This window comes from Ranitomeya variabilis, chromosome 5 (assembly GCF_051348905.1).
Source record: "Ranitomeya variabilis isolate aRanVar5 chromosome 5, aRanVar5.hap1, whole genome shotgun sequence".
Taxonomy (NCBI): Eukaryota; Metazoa; Chordata; class Amphibia; order Anura; family Dendrobatidae; genus Ranitomeya; species Ranitomeya variabilis.
In genome coordinates, this window is record NC_135236.1 from 163,312,223 (window position 1) to 163,334,772 (window position 22,550).

Genomic DNA, 22,550 nt, shown 5'->3' on the forward strand with positions numbered 1-22,550 from the left:
AATAACAGATACTCCATTATTTGGGTAAATAGCCGTGGGAAATATGACCTGTTGACGACGCCCCCTCGTGTAGTGACATGGTATGGACCAGTGACCTTGCTGCTTGTTGAAGTGTGATGCTGAACCGGCCGGGAGTATGAGTCTGGTAATGAGGAGGGCAATGCTGCTCCCGGGAATACTGCACCGAGCATGGGGGTGAGTGGGGACCGCAGCCCGGTGCGGTCTAGTGACGGAAAGCCTGACCGGCACACACTATATACTACTGAGCCACGTGACTTACTGTTCCTCAGCAACTGCTGTAGACTGCAACCAATCAGATCACTTCTTACATTTTGTATCTTGACCTAAGAATGAACGCTGCAGTCTGATTGGCTGTTTTGGACCACTGCTGTGTACATGACATTTTCTCCACAGAGGTTGTTAGACTTTCTAACTTATGAGGAGAGACATCAGTCAGGGAATAGGACACAGCGCTGCAGGCCACCTGGGATGGCCCGGCTCATGTGCTGCCGAGTCATGGAACACGCTTGTAACATATGGCACGCCAAGTAAAAAGCGTACATGCACCCCAAAAGTAATACACCGTGCACAGGCCCTGCTAAAGAAGCGGAGACCCCCAGACCAGATTCCTAATCTATCCAGACCCCCTTATACCCAAAATGGATGCCACACCTCTTCAGGCCATAGATGTGACCCCCTAGGTAAAACGAGAGCAGTCTCCTCAATTATCCAGGCCCTCTAATACACCTGAAGACCCCCGCCCCTATCCAGACTGCAGCCATGAGCACCCGTTCCATATACAGTCCGTCCTTTGGGCGGAGGCGGCCATGAGCCTTGCTGCCAGTTCCCTGCTCACATACGTCCAGAAATCTGACCTTGTTTCCTTCTGGCTCAACCAGGGCTGTGGAGTCGGTAAGCCAAACCTCCGACTCCTCAATTTCCATGACGCCGCCTCCACCAAAATGGGCTCCGACACCACGACTCTAAGGCCAGCGTCACACTCAGCATATGGAAATACGGTCCGTTTTTTAAGGCCGTAATACGCAGTAATTGTCCCAAAACACTTCCGTATTCAATGCGAGGGTGCGATTTTTACGCACAAATTTATCCATGTGTGTCATCCGTATGGCGATTCTTTTCACGCAGGCTTCCAAAATGAACATATCATGGATCCATCGGCTCAAATATTCTAAAAAAACATATATACAGTATATATATATATATATATATATATATATATATATATATATATATATATATATATATATTGCCGGCTTTTGCTCTCTCCTTCACAAACCCGACAGGATATCAGTCATGGTTTACATACAGTAAACCATCTCATATCCCTTCTTTTATTACATATTCCTCTTTACTAATGTAACAAGTGTCTCTGTGTAAAATTTGGGGTCTCTAGCTATTAAATTAAAGGGTTAAATGCCGGAAAAAATTGGCGTGGGCTCCCGCGCAATTTTCTTCGCCAGAGTGGGAAAGCCAGTGACTGAGGGTAGATATTAACAGCTGATAGAGGGTCCATGGTTATTGGCCCCCCTGGCTAAAAACATCTGCCCCCAGCCACCCCAGAAAAGGCACATCTGGAAGATGCGCCTATTCTGGCACTTAGCCACTCTCTTCCCACTCCCCTGTAGTGGTGGGATATGGGGTAATGAAGGGTTAATGTCACCTTGCTATTGTAAGGTGACATTAAAGGGAACCTGTCCCCCCCCCAGGCGTTTTTAACTTAACGAGCCACCTTGTGCAGCAGTAATGCTGCATTCTGACAAGGTGGCTCTTTTAGTTATTGGTGCTGTAACTAGAGAAATAATCAGTTTTGTAATTTGTCCTAAATACCTTTCTTCAGTCAAGGAGGCCGGCCTTTCCCCCCTGCTGCAGACGCCACACAGCTGTCACTCAAGTCTTCTTGGCGCTGGGTGCCGCCTCCTCAGCGCTGTTTTGAAATGAGCCGGCGCCTGCGCTCTTTTCTCCTGCCTTGGGCAGGCGCAGTGAGCGCTGCCCGTCCTCTGTCCTCATATGCAGTCTAGCTGACTGCGCCTGTGCGGCCGCCCTGCCTGTGAATCCTGGCCCCGCAGTGAGAATAAATCAGAAGACACTGTGGGGCTGGGATTCACAGTGGGCATTTTTGCTGCGTTTTTTATGCTAATCTTCAGCTGCTTTTTACAGTACCAGCAAAGCCTATGAGATTTCAGAAATCTCATGCACACACATTGTTTTTTTGTTTGATCAGTATTTTGTGTTTTTTGGACATAGAGCATGTCACTTCTTTCAGTGTTTTTTCACCCATTGACTTGAATGGTTGGTGAAAAAAACACAGGTATTATTTGCAGCTAAAAATCCAATGACATTAGCATGGACAAAGAGAAAACAAACGCACCAAAAACGCACCTAAACCTGCATTTTTGACGCAGCTTCTTTCCTGCCAAGAAGATCAGGTTTTGCTGCAGAAAAAAAGAGCAGCAAAAACACCCTGTGTGAACTTACCCTTACTCCAACTCCACAGCCCTGGGCACAGCCTTTGTGACCCCGGACCAATGATCACTACATGCGGCATTTTCCTGTCTGGACCAGTGCATGGAGTCTACAAAAAGTCATGACTTGTGACCCCCAGCTTAAGCATAAAAATAAACGGGGCGCACCTGATAGATGTGAACTCGGCCATAGACATGCAGAGAAAGGATACAAAGAAGCACCACAGCAGTTTAAATATCCAAAGTAGCAAAAAGGTATATTTTATTTATAAAAGATAAAAAAACAGGTACATTTGAAGGCATGGGAACACATACAACAACACAGCACTATAGTGCCCAAAGAGAGCTGTGGACGGTATCCATATAGTATATTAAAAAAAGTTAATGGTAGAAGCAAGGATTTAACATGGCGTAATCCCTTATAAAGCCATGCTTGGCTCCCCAGGTACTAGTAATAGAAAATACATAAGACAATGTAGTAAATACGCTAGGATAGCAACATACCAGGGTATAATGTCCGTCACCACGCCGTCCACTGCGATCCCCGACGCGCGTTTCGGTTAAGAAACCTTCCTCAGGGGAACCGAAACGCGCGTCGGGGATCGCAGTGGACGGCGTGGTGACGGACATTATACCCTGGTATGTTGCTATCCTAACGTATTTACTACATTGTCTTATGTATTTTCTATTACTAGTACCTGGGGAGCCAAGCATGGCTTTATAAGGGATTACGCCATGTTAAATCCTTGCTTCTACCATTAACTTTTTTTAATATACTATATGGATACCGTCCACAGCTCTCTTTGGGCACTATAGTGCTGTGTTGTTGTATGTGTTCCCATGCCTTCAAATGTACCTGTTTTTTTATCTTTTATAAATAAAATATACCTTTTTGCTACTTTGGATATTTAAACTGCTGTGGTGCTTCTTTGTTTGCTTAGTGTTTATTGTAGTTTATCCCAATATGGTCCATATATGTGAGGGGGACCATATATTATATTCTTGGCTCTAATGTTGGGCCCTGTACTTAGGTCTTCTTTCCCTGCACATATAGGATGTCAATGTTGATACATGTGCAGAGAAAGGATGCCAAGCCCCCCCCCCCAATATCCGGAGTTAGGGGTCCACACGCTGAGCACATCAGCTGACTCCTATCTAGTGTGTGTTCAGCTTTTCTTGGTGGTCCAGTCGTGTTGTGTATTTTCGGTAGTTGGGTTTTCCCATTTTGGCTGGGCACATCCCGGGTCCATTGGCACAAACGCTTTCTGCCATGTGGAAGAGCCCACGTACACACTACTCCTCTTTACCTGTAAATCGCTCTGGTGACAACAACACGTGTACAACATAGATGGCATGTGACATTACACAATGGCCTTTCTGTTAATAGATGACAATAAGACGTTATAGAAAAGGTTCATTAAGCAGATGGAACAGGTAATGAATTTGTGCAGTGGATAAATAATTATAGTGGTGGCGTTCTCCTAGAGATAACTCAGCAGGGAAGATGCCACACTGAGCCGTGTTATGACTCCATTTTCTTTATATTCAGAGCGTTAGGATCTTCCTGGCTCCGGCCTCTGTGTGTGAGCGCACAGAAAACTCTCAGCTCATCAGAAAATCCCATCAGTGACCGAAGCTCAAAAGAACTGGGGTAAGTATAATGTCACACCAAATCTGTCATGGTGAAATGTGTCCTCATATAGGCCCTATAATGGGAGGAGGGGGTTAAAGGTCAACTATAGGGTGCAGTTATACTGCTGTATAAATCAGACTGAGATTGGCCAGCATCTCTCGAGTGTGATAGCTAAGTAGAAATACATGAAGCTGTCACACTTTGGTCGGTCGAGCCACCGGTCAGTCCATTCTCTCCATTTTTAAACTGGAAGGTGCCAAGGTTGGTTATCAAGAATAGAGGGGTCCTCATGCTGTTTTTTTTTAATTATTTAAAGAATTAAAAAAAGAAACGGCATGGGGTCCACCCCCATTTTTGAGAACCAGCCAAGCTAAAACAGACACCTGGGGGCTGGTATTCTGAGGCTGCTAAGGGGCCATTGATATTGATATCCCAGTCTAAAAATAGCAGTCTGCAACCACCAAGAAAAGGCATATCTATTAGAAGTGCCAATTCTGGTGCTTTGCCTGGCTCTTCCCACTTGCCCTATGGCTGTGGCAAGTGGGGTTGATGTCACCTTTGTATTGTCAGGTGATGGTCACAAGGTTAGCAATGTAGAGGCGTCAAAAAGACACTTATCCATTACTAATCTTATAGTTATATGTAAATAAAGACACAGCAAGAATAAAGTCATTTATTTGAAATAAAAACAAAGCACACTTAGGCCAGATGCCCACAATCCAGAAGTATGTTCGCTGCGTCCAAAGCACTATCGTCTATTGAACGCAGGTGAATCCGCATGTGTTCCCTGAACCATGCGAATTCACCACGTTTAATATATTCTTTGGGTGAAATTTCTCTGAAATTGACATGCAGTTTGGAAAGACGCGCCGCATGTCAGTGGACATGGAATTTATTGAAATCCCATCCACTATGCTGTAACATCTGGCCACTGCCCGGCTGGGAAAGCAGCCTCAGTAATCCGCGATAACCTCCATGAGGTCACCGCTGCTCACTGATGCTGCACTCGCAGTAGCTCATTCATCAGTAGTTCTCAGCCTTGACGGTCACATTTTGGCACCATCCAGGTTGAAAACTGGGCAGAATGTTATTTAAATAATTAAAAAATACGACATGGTGACCCCTCAATTCTTGATAACCAACCTTGCTAAAGCCGACTGCTGAGAGTTGCAGCCCGCAGCTGTCAGTTTTGCCTGGCTGGTTATCAAAAATACAGGGGAACCCCATGACATGTTTTAAAATTATTTATTTATAGCTCAGGTGGTGGCTGATGAATACTACCATCAGCCTCTGCCTGCTCTCACTGTTACCAGTTGAATAAAACTCTCAACATTGTCCCCTGCTAGCGCTGATCACAGCATGAGCAAGGGAGAATGATGAGCTGTCTTCAGCATCCAGCGGCGGGAAACAGTGATTATCATCGTACTGGTAATCTTATAAAATCATCATTATCGCACTTCAATGTGAACTTGACTGCATTGCATCTTCCCTCCCCTTCCCTGATAGTCAGATGGCCATAAGTCACATTCTGATTGTGGGTGGAACAAATGATTCATAGCCTTAGGACCCCCACCCCGGGCTGCCACCAGGAATTTCAGGGCCCCATACTGGCTAAATTTTCAGACCCCCTTGAGACTCCATCCAGTCTCCACCCCCACCCTCGAACCCTCCACAGCCCCATCGCCCACTCTTGAAAAAACTCCACTTCTGCACCATGTCCTCACCAATCACGAGTTAACAGTTCCCATCACCAGATCACATACATAGCTTTTATTGTTTTTGGCCAATAGATTTTTTTAATCCACCACAACAAGGTAGACTCCTTGCTGGACCCTACTCTGCTCTAACCTATTAAACATTTGTTAAAATATCCAATACTCTTTAGGTATATTTTTATTTATTTTTCAATTTTTAAAATGACCAATAAAGTCACATACAAGAGACAAATACTACCACACCATGACCAGAAAACATATTACCACCACATAGTGACCGAATAATACCACATACCAGGAACAAATACCGCCACACCATGACCAGATCACATATTACCGTCATGCAATGACTGAATGCTACAATACTGATCATTAATTAAAAAAAATACTAATGTTACCATAAGTGCCATTATACACAGGAGCTCTGTACATAGTATACAGTGTCAGTGTACAGGTAATACTGGGATTACCGATGACACTATATACGAGCTTTGTATCTAATATACAGTGTATAGTCTAAGTGTACAGGTAACACACTGACTCACAGGGAACATCTCTAGGTGAAGTCCTTCATATTCGCTTTTCTTCTTTATCCAGCACACACCACCATCACTTTTTCCAGCCAGGACTCGTCTCTGCATAAAATAATACAGTTATCTAGAGCACCGCTTCCAGATCACATTACTTAATTTTTTCCCAACTTCTACACTACACCAGATGAATTTAAAAAGACGACAGCGTCCCCCTGCACAGTACCAGCACCCCTCCCCCATTGAAAACACTATCCTCAAAAGTAAATTACATCACTGCAGTACTAATATCCCTCATCCTGGCCCCCTTGTCTCATTCCTGGCCCCAGCCATATGTTCTCCCATCCTGGCCCCATATGTTCTCCCATCCTACTTTCATGTGTCTCCATTCTCCCCCCACGTGATGTCCTATCTTGCCCCATGTGTCCCACGATGTGTCTCCATCATCTCCTTCCAGCCCCATGATCCTGCACAATCGGTCTCCATCCTGCCCCATGATCCTGCCCCATGTGTCTCCATCGTCTCCTTCCAGCACCGTGATCCTGCCCCATTTGTCTCCTTCTTTCCCACGTGTCTCCATCCTGCCCCATGTTCCTGCCCCATGTTCCTGCCCCATGTTCCTGCCCCATGTTCCTGCCCCATGTTCCTGCCCCATGTTCCTGCCCCATGTTCCTGCCCCATGTTCCTGCCCCATGTTCCTGTTTCATGTTCCTGCCCCATGTAACTCCATCCTGCCCCATGTTCCTGCCTCATGATCATGTTCCTGCCCCATGATCCTGTTCCATGATCCAGCGCTATGTGTCTCCATCCTGCCCCATATGTCTCCATCCTGCCCCATGATCCTGCACCATGTGCCTCCATCCTGCCCCATGTGTCCCATGATGCTGGCCAATCAACCTGCGTACATATTGCGGCTTGCCGCTTTCAAAAAATAAAAAAAAACACTTCCTCCTTATCTGGCCACGATCCAGCGTCATCTTCTCCTCCATCCATTTGAAGCACGGACTCACCGGCGTATGACAGTGACGTCATACGACGACTACATGTGCATGAATGTCAGCTGCCAGCCAGTGATTGGCTTGTGGCTTTTAACTATTGCCGAGGATACATGTTCAGTTACTGAAATGGCAGGATCCTCTTGCCCATGGGTCCTGGTGAGCAGAGGGGGGTCCAGTCCGAGCCCCCTCTGCTCACCGAGCCCCGTATGCCAGTAAGGGCAGTAATGCCTTGATGGTGGCCCTGACCCCTACCCATCTTGAGGATAAAAGGGGTGCAACTTTCCCTGCAGAGTTGCTGCCTCCTTCCACTCACTGCAGTCTGATCCATGTAAGTAGATGTGGCCAGCAGCAGTTCCCTGCACAGCTGAGTAGCGGGTAGAGCTGTGCAAGGGGATCTATGAAGGGGCTTCAGCGATTACCGTAGCTAGGGAGGATTGTGGCCACATCATAATTGGGGGCTGTTTGGGTCCCAGAACTCTAATCCCCACTGATTATAAAGTGATGAAATACTGTTCTAGCAATATGCCATGAGTTTTTCCTAACTATTTAAAGGGTATTTCCAGTTCACCACCTGACAGCACCATTGGAGGACGTCCTTCTTACCCTCAGGGTGACAGGAACAACAAGCGGTTAAAAGGACCCTCCCCACTCCACCCACCAGTGTTTTTCCTGTCCCACTGTGGATAGGAACGGCAAGCGTATCCTCCGATGGTGCTGTGCAGATGGTGGGGATCGGGGGGCCCAGCCTTTCCCTTCCCTGCCGCAAGATATCTGCGGCTGATACCTGCGATGGGGGGTCCCTCAGCCTCCCCAGTGTAGCGCTGCTCCTGGGATTGCATCCGTTCCTCCATACTGGGGGCTCTCGGTCCGGGCGCCTGTTTGCTGGGGGGTGTATGCGGGGGCCATCTCCAGACTGCGGTCAATCCCAGCATGCGGCTGCGTCCATTCCCGGCGAGCGCTCTCAGCGCGGCAGCCGCTGCTGGCTCCAGGACCTGCGGCCGCGTCACTTCTGGCCGACGGCCGCTTCACTTCCGGTTGCAATGAGCGCCGGACAGAGGGATGCCAGCGACGGGACGTAAGGAGGGCAGGATCAACCAGGTAAAAAACAATATAAAAGGGGGTATGTGGATTAGGTGCCGCCGGCCATCCTGATAAGGAGCACCCGGCTATTGTACCGTTATAATGAAGGAATCCGCCAGACCTGAGGGGCCAGAGCTGTCACAGGGGCAAGTGAGTAGGCTATTCAAAGCCATGCTACAATGCCTCCTGACTATTCCCTACCCCCCCCCCCCATTTGGTGATTTCTGTATTTTTTATGAAGAGCCTCCCAACCCCGCACCTGAAAAGAAAAAGGCTGGGAATAATAAGTGTCCCATTTGCGCAGCTAGATTTCCTGAGAACTGGCAGAAACCGCTCTGCAAATCATGCACATCTAAGATCGTCGGCGAATAACAGATCTCATTATTATCTAATATGAGAGCAATGATACGTCAGGAGGTTCAGGCATCCATCTCGAGCCTGAATCTTTCCCAGACCAGCCAGACAGAACCACAAACATCGCGGAAAAGACCAAGGGAGTCCAGCCCTTCTTCTGACCAAGAAGATACAGAGGGGTCAGATCAAGAAGAAAGGGAAGAACCATTAGGAAGAGGAAAGAAATATCTCTTCTCGGCAGCAGATACGGATGAACTCCTACATGCAGTACGTAATACCATGCAGTTACAGGACACTCAGGAGGAAACCTCAATCCAAGATGAGATGTTTGGCGGTCTGCATGCTCAACTCACGAAAGTTTTCCCGGTTAATAATCATATCCGTTCCATGATATTAGAGGAATGGCAGGAGGCGGAGAAAAGGCTAGTGGTACCTAGATACTTTAGACTCCGTTTACCTTATAATCCAGAGGATATAAAGGTTTGGGATGAAGTTCCTAAGATAGATGTGCCATTAGCAAAAGTGGCAAAGAAGACGGCAATTCCGTTTGAAGACTCCTCCGCTCTGAAGGATCCGATGGATCGCAAAGCAGATGGACTGTTGAGGAGACCTTGGGAATCCTCGGCTGCAATAATACGTGCTAATATAGCAGCAACCTCAGTAGCCCGGTCCATGCATTTGTGGATGGACGATCTGGAAGAACATCTCAGGGCTAAAACTTCTAGAGATGTTATCCTCAAATCCCTACCATTACTAAAGCTGGCAACAGGTTTTATGGCGGACGCTTCGTCGGAATCAGTACGATTTGCCGCCAGAAGCAAATCTTTATCCAATGCAGCCAGAAGAGCAATCTGGCTAAAAACTTGGTCAGGCGATATTCAGTCAAAGAATAAACTTTGTGGTATTCCGTTTTCAGGGGGTAAAGTGTTTGGGCCTATTCTAGACGACATATTAGAAAAAGCCTCAGACAAAAAGAAAGAGTTCCCTGAGGAAAATACTAAAAAATACCAGCCCTTTTGTAGATCCCGGCCTAGTCAGAAGACAGACTACAGGGGGAAAGGGAAGACTGGGAGATGGTCCTATCCCAAAGGTGGAAAAGGTAGAGACTCCATCTTCCAAGGTTCAGGCTCAGGGAAACCGAATAAATGACATCAGAGTGGGAGGTCGATTACAAAGGTTTCTGGGGGGTTGGCAGAAAATATCCAAAAACCCTTGGATTCTGCAGGTGATTGCTCACGGTTACAAATTAGAATTCACCAGTCCTCCTCCAGAAAGGTTCGTAGTAACCAGATCTTCTCCCCTCTTAAACTCTCCTTTGTGGCCAGACATCCAGGAGTTGTTAGAAATAGAAGCAATCATCCCAGTACCCATCTCGGAGAGAGGCAAGGGCCATTATTCGCACCTATTTTTTTTTCCCGGACGATTATAAATCTGAAACCCCTGAGCAAATGGATGAGGTACAGGAGATTCAGGATGGAGTCCATAAAGTCCACAATTCCTCTCATAGACAAGAACATGGTGATGTGCACCTTGGATCTAAAGAGTGCATACTACCATGTCCCAATACACGCTTGTTACCAGAAATTCCTGAGATTCGCCCTGACGAACAGAGAGGTAGTTTATCACTTTCAATTCAAGTGTCTCCCCTTCGGCCTAGCCTCGGCCCCAAGGCTATTTACCAAACTAATGTCAGAAGTAGTCGCCTATCTAAGGAATCAAGGTATTGCCATAGTACCATATCTGGACGACTTTTTGATAATGGCGAGGTCAGAGAAACTTCTCAAAATCGACCGCGACTTCACACTCTCTATTCTACAAGACCTGGGGTGGATTGTGAATTATGAAAAGTCATGCCTAGTTCCAAATTCCAGAATAAAAATTTTGGGGGTCATATTAAATTCCAACACCAGAACATCTTTTTTTACCAGAGGAAAGACAGATGTCGCTAATCGAGAACATATACCAGTTCAAGAAAAGCATTCCCTCTATAAGGGAAGCAATGAGAGTCCTAGGCTTAATGACGGCCTGTATTCCCTGTGTGAAATGGAGACAATTTCACTCACGGGGGTTACAGAAGCAAATCCTGAAATCTTGGAACAGAAGGCAAAATTCTCTGGAGAAGAAGATGGTTCTCTCTCCTCCAGTAAAGAAGTCCCTAACCTGGTGGACCGTCCCGGAAAACCTGAAGGTGGGAGTTCTATGGATCCTCTATCCCTGTGTCACCGTTACCACAGACGCCAGTCAGTACGGATGGGGCGGGCACATAGGAAGGACATACTACCAGGGGAAGTGGAGTCCAGAAGTATCGGCCAAGTCATTAAACTTCAGAGAACTGTATGCAATTTGGAAAGTGCTCTACCAGGCCCAGTCTCAGGTCAGAGACAGACACGTGAGGATTCTGTCCGACAACGTAACAGCAGTGGCATTTCTAAGGCACCAGGGAGGGCCAAGACATCCATCTCTACAACACTTGGCAGACCAGATTTTCAGATGGGCAGAAAAATCCGTCAGGTCCATCTCGGCAGTTCACCTGGAGGGTGCCAGAAACCAGGTAGCAGATTTTCTAAGCAGAACGACAGTAGATCCCAGAGAATGGGAATTAAATCCAGAAGTGTTCAGCAATCTGTGCCAGCGGTGGGGGACACCTCTAGTGGATCTCTTTGCCACCAGATCAAATGCAAAGGCCAGAGCATTTTTCTCTCTCAATCCTCTAGAGGGAGCAGCGGGAGTCGACGCACTGTCTCAACATTGGGGAGAAGGTCTTCTGTACGCCTTTCCACCCCTGCCACTGATCCCGAGAACACTCAGGAAGATACAGGACGAAAGAGCAACTGTAATCCTAGTGGTTCCATTTTGGCCCAAGAGGAGCTGGTTTTCTCTTCTATCCAGAATGACGACAGAAACACCTATCCTCCTGCCGAAGAGGCAGGACCTTCTGTGCCAAGGTCCAGTGTTACACAGCAATCCGGATTCACTACAGCTCCCTGCATGGATCCTGAACACCTGAGTGTAAGAGCCAGAGGCCTGTCAGAAGAGGTTGTCACCACACTGCAGGCAAGCAGGAAACCGGTAACCTCAGCGATCTATAACAAGATCTGGAAGCGGTATTGTTCCTTTCTAGGAGAGACTCCTATAGATACCTCAAAACCAGACATTCCTAAAATCATTGACTTTTTACAACTTGGATTTAAAAAAGGCCTCCGGCCTAGTACTTTAAAAGTACAGATTGCGGCCCTTAGTTTGTTTTTTGACTCATCATTAGCCTCCCATCCGTGGATAGCAAGATTTGTTAGGGCCATACAAAGAATGAGACCTCTTGTGAGGAAATCGTCTCCTCCTTGGGACCTGAATTTGGTCCTTAATGCACTGTGCAGATACCCATATTTAGCAGATACCCATATTTACTATCAGAGGACATGGACATAGCCAATCTCTCTTTTAAAACAGCCTTTCTAGTGGCCATCACTTCAGCTAAGAGATTAGGGGAAATGCAGGCTCTATCCATTCAGGATCCGTACCTCCGGATCTTTGACGACAGAATAGTCTTAAGACTTAATCCAGCCTTTCTCCCCAAGGTAGTCTCATCTACAAACATAAACCAGGAAGTAATTCTTACCTCATTCTGCCAACACCCTAGAAACACAAAGGAAGGGGGTCTATCATAACCTTGACGTTAGAGAGACAGTTCTGAAATACCTAGGGGCAACTGAGGGTTGGAGACGAGACACAAACCTGTTCACACACTACGGGGGTCCAAATAAAGGTTGTAAGGCAGCCAAGTCAACCATTGCTAGGTGGATTAAGACTACTGTAAACCTAGCGTATACAGTCCAAGGGAAGGATCCCCCAGATATCCTTAGAGCCCACTCCACCCGAGCTATTGCTACATCATGGGCAGAGAAAGGGGGAGCTTCAGCAGAGCAGATCTGTAGGGCTGCGACTTGGACTAGTCTTTCTACTTTTGCCAGACACTATAAACTAGATGTCTCGTCAGAGCAATTAGCTTTTCGTAGAAAAGTATTACATGCAGTAGTCCCACCCTAGGTTTCCATTCTTTGGTATTCCTCCAATGGTACGGTCAGGTGGTGAACTGGAAAACAGTAATTAGACATACCGGTAATTGTATTTCCAGGAATCCATCCTGACAACACTACTAGTTCCCTCCCACTGCAAATATGTATTAATAAACTAAAGTGATGTAACATTGGTATAAATTTGTTGAATAAACTCTTTTTTTGCATCCATCCAGATGTGGTACTTGGAAAATCACTGGTGGGTGGAGTGGGGAGGGTCCTTTTAACCGCTTGTTGTTCCTGTCCCACTGAGGGTAAGAAGGACGTCCTCCAATGGTGCTGTCAGGATGGATTCCTGGAAATACAATTACCGGTATGTCTAATTACCGTTTTTTCAAGTTCCTGTGCAGAAAGCAAGAACAATAATTAAAAAATTGCTAAAAGAAGCTTTACCCGCCTGTTAAATCACCTGCCGTATTGATGCTCCCAGTTGGCCTTTGTATAACTGACTGCAGCGATTATGCCCTGACTATATACTGGACCGCTGCTGCTAATCACTAATTTAAACTTTGCACCAACAAAGGCCTATGCGGATCACCAGGTGTAGGTTCTTGATGCCTTTCTTATTTTATATCATTCACTACCTTTCTACACATTTGGTAGGAACTTAGAAGTCCCCTTTATTGGCCAGGTAAGTCTGCTTTAACCCACATCTGCTGCAATATAAGAATTTATATTTCCAGTTATCGACCTAGAAAAAAAAATAACAGCAGCAAATAAAGTGGACCAATAGAAAATTGTCACATCAATAACTTATTTTTATTTAGAAATGTTAGTTTTGCTTGTATTTCATTGATCACAACAAATTCTAAGGAGATTGAGTTTTTTCTATTTTGCTTATAATATTTTACATTTGCAGACAATGGATAAAAAACACATTTTATTGATTATTGTTGTTGAATTACTTGGCAGTTGCTTTATTACCGTCATTGTAAATGCTTGCAGCCTGCAGTGATTGGGCGCTAGACCACAGGCTGCTTACCCCAGATCCATAATGCAGGTTCCTATAGGGACAATGAGCGCAGAAAAACGGAGAAATTTAGAATTCTTTATTGCTTTACATGTATTTAAATGGCAAATAATGTACCCAAAGAAATTGCCTAGTACAGCCGTCATAGTATGTGTGTGCTGGGTTCAGCATTTCTTAAAAATACTCAAGTATATTCAGTATTTTTGACCCCTAGTAATGGGATAAAAATATGGCCCATAAATATGGTAAATGGGTTGTAGAGCTAAAAAACAACACTTTATGTTTAAAAAGGCAAGATATAGAACTTACTATTGTACTTCAGTGAGCAAAGCCACCTGATCTCCAGGTCCAGGCAGCCTCAAATCTGGCTTGTCTTATGTCACCATGTCCTCAGTGCTGGGTGTGAAGGGGTCTGGCTGACTTGCTTATTTCAGTATATATGTTTTCAGAGGGTTTTCAGAGCAGAATAAGTTTGGACATTGGACTGGATTTGTAAAAAAAAATAAATAACAAACTCATTCCTCCTTCCTGAGTTAAGTGGCAGCACCTAGATCCAGCTTAGGCTGCTACATGTAAAACCTACAAGAGAAAAAATGAGCAAAAACTCTGCTGTAAATAAGTAAAAAGCAAAAAGTGCATCTAAATAACAGAGTTTTTAGTAATACTCTTTTTGATCAAAAATAGCATAAAAGCCATCCCACCACGACAAGGTGACTCTGATGGGGACAGTCCTACACTGTCTAATATTAAAACCTAATATTAAAACCTTACCCTGTGTCAATATTGACCTCAGTGTGAATAAGGGCAGAAAACAGGACTGGGCACAACCAGTGAACACCAGCCTGGGGGAGCTTTATATACAATCTCCAGCAAAGGGAGGCCACACCCTGGCTTGCACAGAGTGCAACATTACAAAGAAAAAACACAAAAATTGAGCACAGGCTGCTACATGGTCTGTGCAGATTCAGGAAGCGGGAACGTCAGCTCCACCATTCGCCGAACGGCTGTAGCCCATGATTGACTGCATTAGACAGGTGACTTAGAGTAGCGAATCCTCATATCTAATACACTCCTCAAAGTGATGTAACCGCTGCAGCCAATCACTGGCTGCTGCAGTCTGGCGGAACGGTGAAATCGACACTTGCGCGAGATGCAGGTGGGTGTCAGTGGGAGGTATGACTGCGTTTGTTATTTTATACATATCCCGGCCGCTGGGCAAAGTCTTATCTCATCCGGACAATACAATCAAATAGACGCAGAGCTATAAATAATCTTCCCTCTGTGTCGCCCACAAGCTGGAAGTTAGGCACAGTTATCTTCACCTCTGTTAGTATTAATAAGTCCTGTGTGCTGCTGTTTGTAACACATTGGCAGATATTTTTGGGGAGCTGGACAACCCATTAGATAACTGGTGACACTGGGGAAAATAAGTATTTCATACACTAACGATTTTGCACGTTTTCCCACCTACAAAGAATGGAGAGGTCTGTATTTTTTATCGTAGGTATACTTCAACTGTCAAAATCTAAAAATAAAAACAGAAAATCCCATTGTATGATTTTTACATAATTAATTTGCTTTTTATTGCATGAAATAAGTATTTTATATAATAGAAAAACAGAACTTAAAGGGAACCTGTCAGCAGTTTTTGCCAATATAAGGTACAGCCACCGCCTTTCAGGGCTGATATATAGCATTCTATAATGCTGCAGATAAGCCTCCGGTCGGACCTGCAAGTGAAGAAAAATAAGATATAATACTCACCTGGGGGGGGCGGCCCTGTGTGGTCCTGTCCAATGGGAATTGCAGGTCTGGGTCCCATCTTCTTATGATCGCCGCCCTCATGCTTGCGTCATGGCTCCCCGACACCGCGTTCCTGTGCAGGCATACTTTGTCTGTCCTGTTGAGGACAGTGCACAGGCGCCAGGGAAAGGTCAGAGAGGCCCAGCGCCTGCGCACTGCAGTACTTTCCTGCACAGGAGGGCGATGCCGGGGAGCCATGACGCAAGCAGAAGGGCGGCGATCATAAGAAGATGGGAGGCGCCAGACCCAGACCTGCGACACCCGTCGGACCAGATCACCCCCCCATGGGTGAGTATAAATAAAACTTATTTTTCTTATCTTCCCGGTCGCACCAGGGGCTTATCTACAGCATTACACTGTGTTCCAAATTATTATGCAAATTGGATTTAAGTGTTATAAAGATTTAATTGTTTTGTTTTTCAAATAAACTCGTGGATGGTATTGTGTCTCAGGGCTCAATGAATCACTGAAATCAATCTTAAACACATGTGATAATTAGTTTTCCAGGTGATTCTAATTAAAGGAAAACTACTCAAAAATGATGTTCCACATTATTATGCAGGTCACAGGTTTCAAGCAATATGGGAAATAAAAAGGATCTCTCTGCTGCTGAAAAGCATTAAATAGTGCAATGCCTTGGACACGGTATGAAAAAATTAGATATTTCACGAAAACTTAAGAGTGATCATCATACTCTGATGAGATTTGTGACTGAAACAGAGCACAGACAGAGTTCATGCAAATAAAGGCATAATGAGGAAGTTTTCTGCCAGACAAATTCATTGGATTAAGAGAGCAGCTGCCAAAATACCATTACAAAGCAGCAAACAGTTATTTGAAGCTGCTGGTGCGTCTGGAGTCCCTCGAACCTCAAGGTGTAGGATCCTTCAAAGGCTTGCTGTGGTGCATAAACCTACTATTCGGCCACTCCTAAACAGTGTTCACAAGCAGAAACGGTTGCAGTGGGCTCAGACATACATGAAGACTAATTTTCAAACAGTCTTGTTTACTGATGAGTGTCGAGCAACCCTGGACGGTCCAGATGGATGGAGTAGTGGATGGTTGGTGGATGGCCACCATGTCCCAACAAGGCTGCGACGTCAGCAAGGAGGTGGAGGAGTCATGTTTTGGGCTGCAATCATGGGGAACCAGCTGGTAGGGCCCTTTAAGGTTCCTGAAGGTGTGAAAATGACCTCAGCAAAGTAAATAGAGTTTCTGACTGACAACTTTCTTCCATGGTCTAAAAAGCAGAAATGTGCCTTCAGGAACAAAATCATCTTCATGCTGACAATGCACCATCTCATGCTGCAAAGAATACCTCTGAGTCATTGGCTGCTATGGGCATAAAAGGAGATAAACTCATGGTGTGGCCACCATCTTCCCCTGACCTCAACCCTACAGAGAACCTTTGGAGTATCATCAAACAAAAGATCTATGAGGGTGGGAGGCAGTTCACATCAAAACAGCAGCTCTGGGAGGCTATTATGACTTCATGCAAAGAAATACAAGCAGAAACTCTCCATAAACTCACAAGTTCAATGGATGCAAGAATTGTGAAGGTGATATCAATGAAGGGTCCTATGTTAACATTTAACTTGGCCTGTTAGGATGTTTTGGAGTTAAATAGCTTTTTTGTTCAGTGAATGTGACCTCCTAATGCTGCAAATTCCACAAATGAGCATTTTCAGTTCTTTAAAACAAATCAAATGTTTAGAAATTCTACTGTGCCTAATAATTTGGAACAGTGCATTTTGAGTTTTTATTCATTTTGGAGATTATACTGTTATCATTGGGAGGTTTCTTCAATAAAATTCGATGTATACTCTAACGGGTGATGACTTTTATTAGACTGACTGTCATTTGCACCGACCATTTAGTAAAATCCGAGAAAAATGTCATTTGCATAATAATTTGGAACATAGTGTATAGAGTGCTGTAGATAAGCCCTGAAAGGCGGTGGCTGTATCTTACAGCGGCCAAAACTGCTGACCGGTTCCTTTTAGTATTTGGTACAGAAACCTTTGTTTGCAATTACAGATGTCAGACGTGTCCTGTAGTTCTTGACCAAGTCTGCACACGCTGTAGCAGGGATTTTGGCCCACTCCTCCATACAGATCGTCTCCAGATCTTTTAAATTTCAGGGCTGTCGCTGGGCGACATTGAGTTTCAGCTCCCTCCAAAGATTTTCTATTGGGCTCAGGTCTGGAGTCTGGCTTGGCCACTCCAGGACCTTGAAATGCTTCTTACGGAGCCGCTACTTAGTTGCCCTGGCTGTGTGTTTCGGGTCATTGTCACGTTGGAAGACCCAGCTATGACCCATCTTCAATGCTTTTACTGAGGGAAGGAGGTTGTTAATCAAAATCTTGCGATACATGACCCCATCCATCCTCCCATTAATATGGTTCAGTCATCCTGTCCCCTTTGCAGAAGAGCACCCCTCAAAGTATGATGTTTCCCGCACCATGCTTTGCGGTTGGGGCTGTATTCCTGGGGTTGTACTTATCCTTCCCATACCAAACACTGCAAGTGGAGTTGATACCCAAAAGATCTGTTTTAGTTTCATATAACCACATGACCATCTCCCATGCCTCCTCTGGATCATCCAGATGGTCGTTGGCAAACCTCAATCTATACTGGATATGTGCTGGTGTGAGCAGGTTTATAATCCATGACAGCGTAGTGTGTTACTAATGGTAATGTTTGAGACTGTGGTCCCAGCTCTCTTCAGGTCATTGACCAGGTCCTCCTGTGTAGTTCTGGGCTGATTCCAGACCTTTCTCAGAATCCTCCTTGCCCCATGAGGCAAGATGTTGCATGGAGCCACAGACAGAGGAAGATTGACAATCGTCTTGTGTTTCTTCCGTTTCCTCATAATTGCACCAACAGTTGTTGCCGTCTCACCAAGCTGCTTGCCTATTGTCCTGTAGCCTGTCCCAGCCTTGTTCAGATCTACAATTTTGTCCCTGGGGTCCTTGGACAACTCTTTGCTCTTGGCCATGGTGGACAGGTTGGAGTGTGAATGTTTGAGTGTGTGGACAGGTGTCTTTTATACAGTAGGAGGGCTTCTAAAAGAAAAACTTACAGGTCTATGAGAGCGAGAATTCTTGCTGGTTGGTAGGTGATCAAATACTTCATTCAATTTAATTATTTAAAAGTCACACTGTGATTTTTCTGGATTTTATTTTTAGATTTTTACAGCTGAAGTGTACCTACGATAAGAATTGCAGACTTCTCCATTCTTTGTAGGTGGGAAAACTTGTAAAATGGGCATGGTATGAAATATTTATTTTCCCCACTGTATATAGGTGTCGTCTGTTCTCTAGAACAAGGCTCCCAGCAGAGGAGAAGCCACATGTTCTTTATGAGCTGCTAGAAGACTGGATGAGGCAGTGTGATTTATTTGGTATTCTGGTGTTGAGAACATCTCAAGATGGCAACTGAAAAAATGTCACGTTTCTGGTCACACTGGATACCAGTAACCTCTCTCTGTAGATATATACGTGTAACAGAAATGGCTTTTATCAACTCATTGCATTGTCTGATCACCCAGCAGCCTGTTTCCACCTATGCCTGGGGAGCCAAGTTTATTGAGGTGGAGAGGACTGAAGTATGAAGAAGTGCCAATCGTTCATATCAAAGCCACATATAACAAGTAAGTGGCATATCACAGAAGATCTGTCACCTGCCGGAAATATGTAATTGTATTACCCTGATATAAATGCCGCTGTTCCTCTGAATCTGGTGGTTTTCATTTGTTTTTGCACCTCTCCATTCCGGAAGTATGGACTCCTTTTCCCTTGTTTTTTCCCAAATGGGCGTCTTCCTCTGATCTTTTCCATGGGCGTCTTCCTCTGATCTTTTCCATGGGCGTCTTCCTCTGATCTTTTCCATGGGCGTCTTCCTCAGATCTTTTCCATGGGTGTCTTCCTCAGATCTTTTCTATGGGCGTCTTCCTCTAATCTTTCTATGGGCGTCTTCCTCTGATCTTTTCCATGGGCATCTTCCTTTCATCTTTTCCATGGGCGTCTTCCTCTCATCTTTTCCATGGGCGTCTTCCTTTCATCTTTTCCATGGGCGTCTTCCTTTCATCTTTTCCATGGGCGTCTTCCTTTCATCTTTTCCATGGGCGTCTTCCTCTCATCTTTTCCATGGGCGTCTTCCTCTCATCTTTTGCATGGGCGTCTTCCTCTGATCCTTTCTATGGGCGTCTTCCTCTCATCCTTTCTATGGGTGTCTTCTAGAGGACTAGATTTACATACAGGGAATGGAGAAACAGAGGGGGCTGGAACAAAAGGAAAACGACAAGTTCAGGACGGTGGCATTTATTTCACAATTAGAAGATATATCATTATGGCATTTGTTAGTTGCAGTAATGTTGACCCATCATTCCTTAGTTCTTTACAATTCAGTGTGCTTAAGCATCAGGAAGTGAGTGGCGCCAATGACGTCACATCTAGATACTTGCCTGTAAGAGCAGTTTCCACGCTGAGATTATATGTTTAACTATTTAAATGCCCTGTTCAAATACTGAGGCTTGGTCTCATAGGAGAGCCTCAATTTAACATATACTGCAATAAGTTAAAGGGAATCTGTCAGCAGGTTTTTGCTATGTAGACTACAGCAGCTTGTGAATGCTAGTCCGACTCCACCCCCTCCTCTGATAAGCCCCCCACTGTCTATAGACAATGTACATACAGAGCCTGGTGGGGTCAGGGTTAGCTTTCTCAGCTCTGCTGAGAAAGTGAATCGAAACAAAAGAATTGCTGTATTTCAGTTATCGCCTTTCCCATAAAAATATAATTAAAAGCAATGAAATGAGTAGAATAAGGAGTGCACTACTCATATATGCGTCAAAATATGAAACTAAGAGGGTGCTGCATGATGCAAAAGGTAATGTAAGGAGAGAGTCTAATGCATATATAATGGGCACCGACCGACAATAATAACTGACAATATCCACAAGATATCAACAGTAAGAGAACTATTACAATAGACGAATGATCACCTATGGGAGAGGTACCACAGAAAAAATAGAAATAATAATAATCCAAAATGGGTGTCCCCATAATTGGTAGAGTAACATACTCTCAGACTACAAATAATGCATAAGGGGGAGGGGAGGACACTACAGCATAGTCCCCAATAATAGATGGCAGTGGAGAATGAGTCTCTCTAGAGATAGTCAAAAGCATATAAAGGAGGGATGCATATGAGGAAAAGATCCCTACAAGGAATAATAATAGAACCCAAGCCTATGTAGATGTGGCATCAATGAAGAAACAACGATACTCTGTCAGGATTAGAGCAAATGATACCATTGTATTACTGTTGATACCTTGTGGATATTGTCTGTTATACCGTCTCTCATTAGTGGTTTGCATATGAATACAAGTGTTATTTCTTAGACCACCATGTGTTCTGGGGTGTTACTCCATGGGTTTTAATTGTTTTTAATTATCTTGTGTTTTTGGTGTCAATAAAATTGTGCTTTTTCATCTATATACGCCAGGTGTGTGCATTATATATGCATTAGACTTTTTCCTTTTTTGTTTGTTTAAAAAGCAATGAAAACATTGTATGTAACCCCAAAGGCTATGTTCACACGCTGCGGATTTTGCTGCGGGTCCGCAGCAGTTTCCCATGCGTTTACAGTACAATGTAAACCTATGGGAAACGCAATCCGCAGTGCACATGCTGCAGAAAAAAACCACGCGGAAACGCAGCGGTTTACATTCCGCAGCATGTCAATTCTTTGTGCGGAATCCGCAGCGGTTTTACACCTGCTCCATAATAGAAAACCACAGGTGTAAAACCGCAGTGGAATCCGCACAAAAACCGCGGTAATTCTGCAGGTAAAACGCAGTGCCTTTTACCTGCGGTTTTCACAAATCCGCTGCGGAAAAATCCGCAGGCAAATCTGCAACGTGTGCACATACCCTAATAGTACCAATAAAAACAGCATGGTGCACAAACTCAAGCACTCACACAGGTTGTTTTGATCATACAGGTTTGTTTTTATTTTACCTTTTCACCCCGCTGGAAAATTTTCTCCCCATTTTTTTAGTACACTGTATGGTAAAATGAATCGTGCCTTCAAAACTAGTTTGTCCTACAAAAATCATGAAGGGGTTAATGTAAGTTAGTTGAAGGGCTTGCACTACCTGTGAGATGAAAAGTATACTTCATATCCATACCTGTCCCTTTATCACAGTAATAATACTAGTAATAAGCCTGTAAGGTCCCCATTGCCCCCGGAGTTCCTCTCACTGCATGACGGTGGCTGTTTTGGGACATGAAGCCTTTACCTAGCGACCGTAATGATCAAGGATCGTCAGCAATGAGCAGTCCGATGTGGGAAAGGAATGAGTAGTTCTTTCCTGTGATAAGTGGTTCAGTGGTTATATCTGATCCCTTAGTGTCCCATCATGTGATATGTTCTCACACTGCCCAGATGATGGGACATGGAGGTGTTGTATGTGCACATGGCTGCCATTTCGGTCATCGGCCTCGCACTGCGCCCTTGGATTCATCCTTCTGGACCAGTGCACTGAACGGCAGTGAAAGGTACCTAATGAACAGCAATCAATACTGTTAGAATAGCAAGTGTGGCTAATCCCGCTATCTTGCCTAGTCCTGCCATGTAATCCTGCCTGCCTGCTGGAGAGGAGTAGGGCACAGGCTGCCCCCCACACGCGGCACAGTAGGATCTGTCTGCTGGAATAACCAAGTGTTTAATTGAAATGTGCAACAAAACAACGGGACTGTTCTGAGAAAAGCCGCTGCTCTACTTTATCCCAATTGTTCAAACTGAACCAAACTAGTGAAATAGAAAGACTCTTATCTGTAAGATTTCACTTTTAGTATATGGTAATATCACTGTAGAAAGGGATAATTAATGGGGCAGTACCAAA

The 22,550-nt window shown here is 44.8% G+C and overlaps 1 protein-coding gene across 3 annotated transcripts in view; it reads left to right on the top strand.

Annotated features, from left to right (window-relative positions):
• Window positions 1–71: 71 nt before the first annotated feature.
• MRPS11 (mitochondrial ribosomal protein S11) overlaps window positions 72–22,550 on the top strand; it is a 45,835-nt gene continuing 23,356 nt past the window's right edge. The window contains exons 1-3 of one of the 3 annotated variants that reach the window (XM_077263451.1): window positions 72–195; window positions 4,033–4,134; window positions 19,190–19,291. In XM_077263451.1, coding sequence (XP_077119566.1) covers window positions 137–195; window positions 4,033–4,134; window positions 19,190–19,291 — 263 coding nt within the window. In that variant the 5' untranslated portion in view covers window positions 72–136. The remainder of the gene's footprint in view (window positions 196–4,032; window positions 4,135–19,189; window positions 19,292–22,550) is intronic. The other 2 variants (XM_077263452.1, XM_077263453.1) reach the window with 2 other exon arrangements.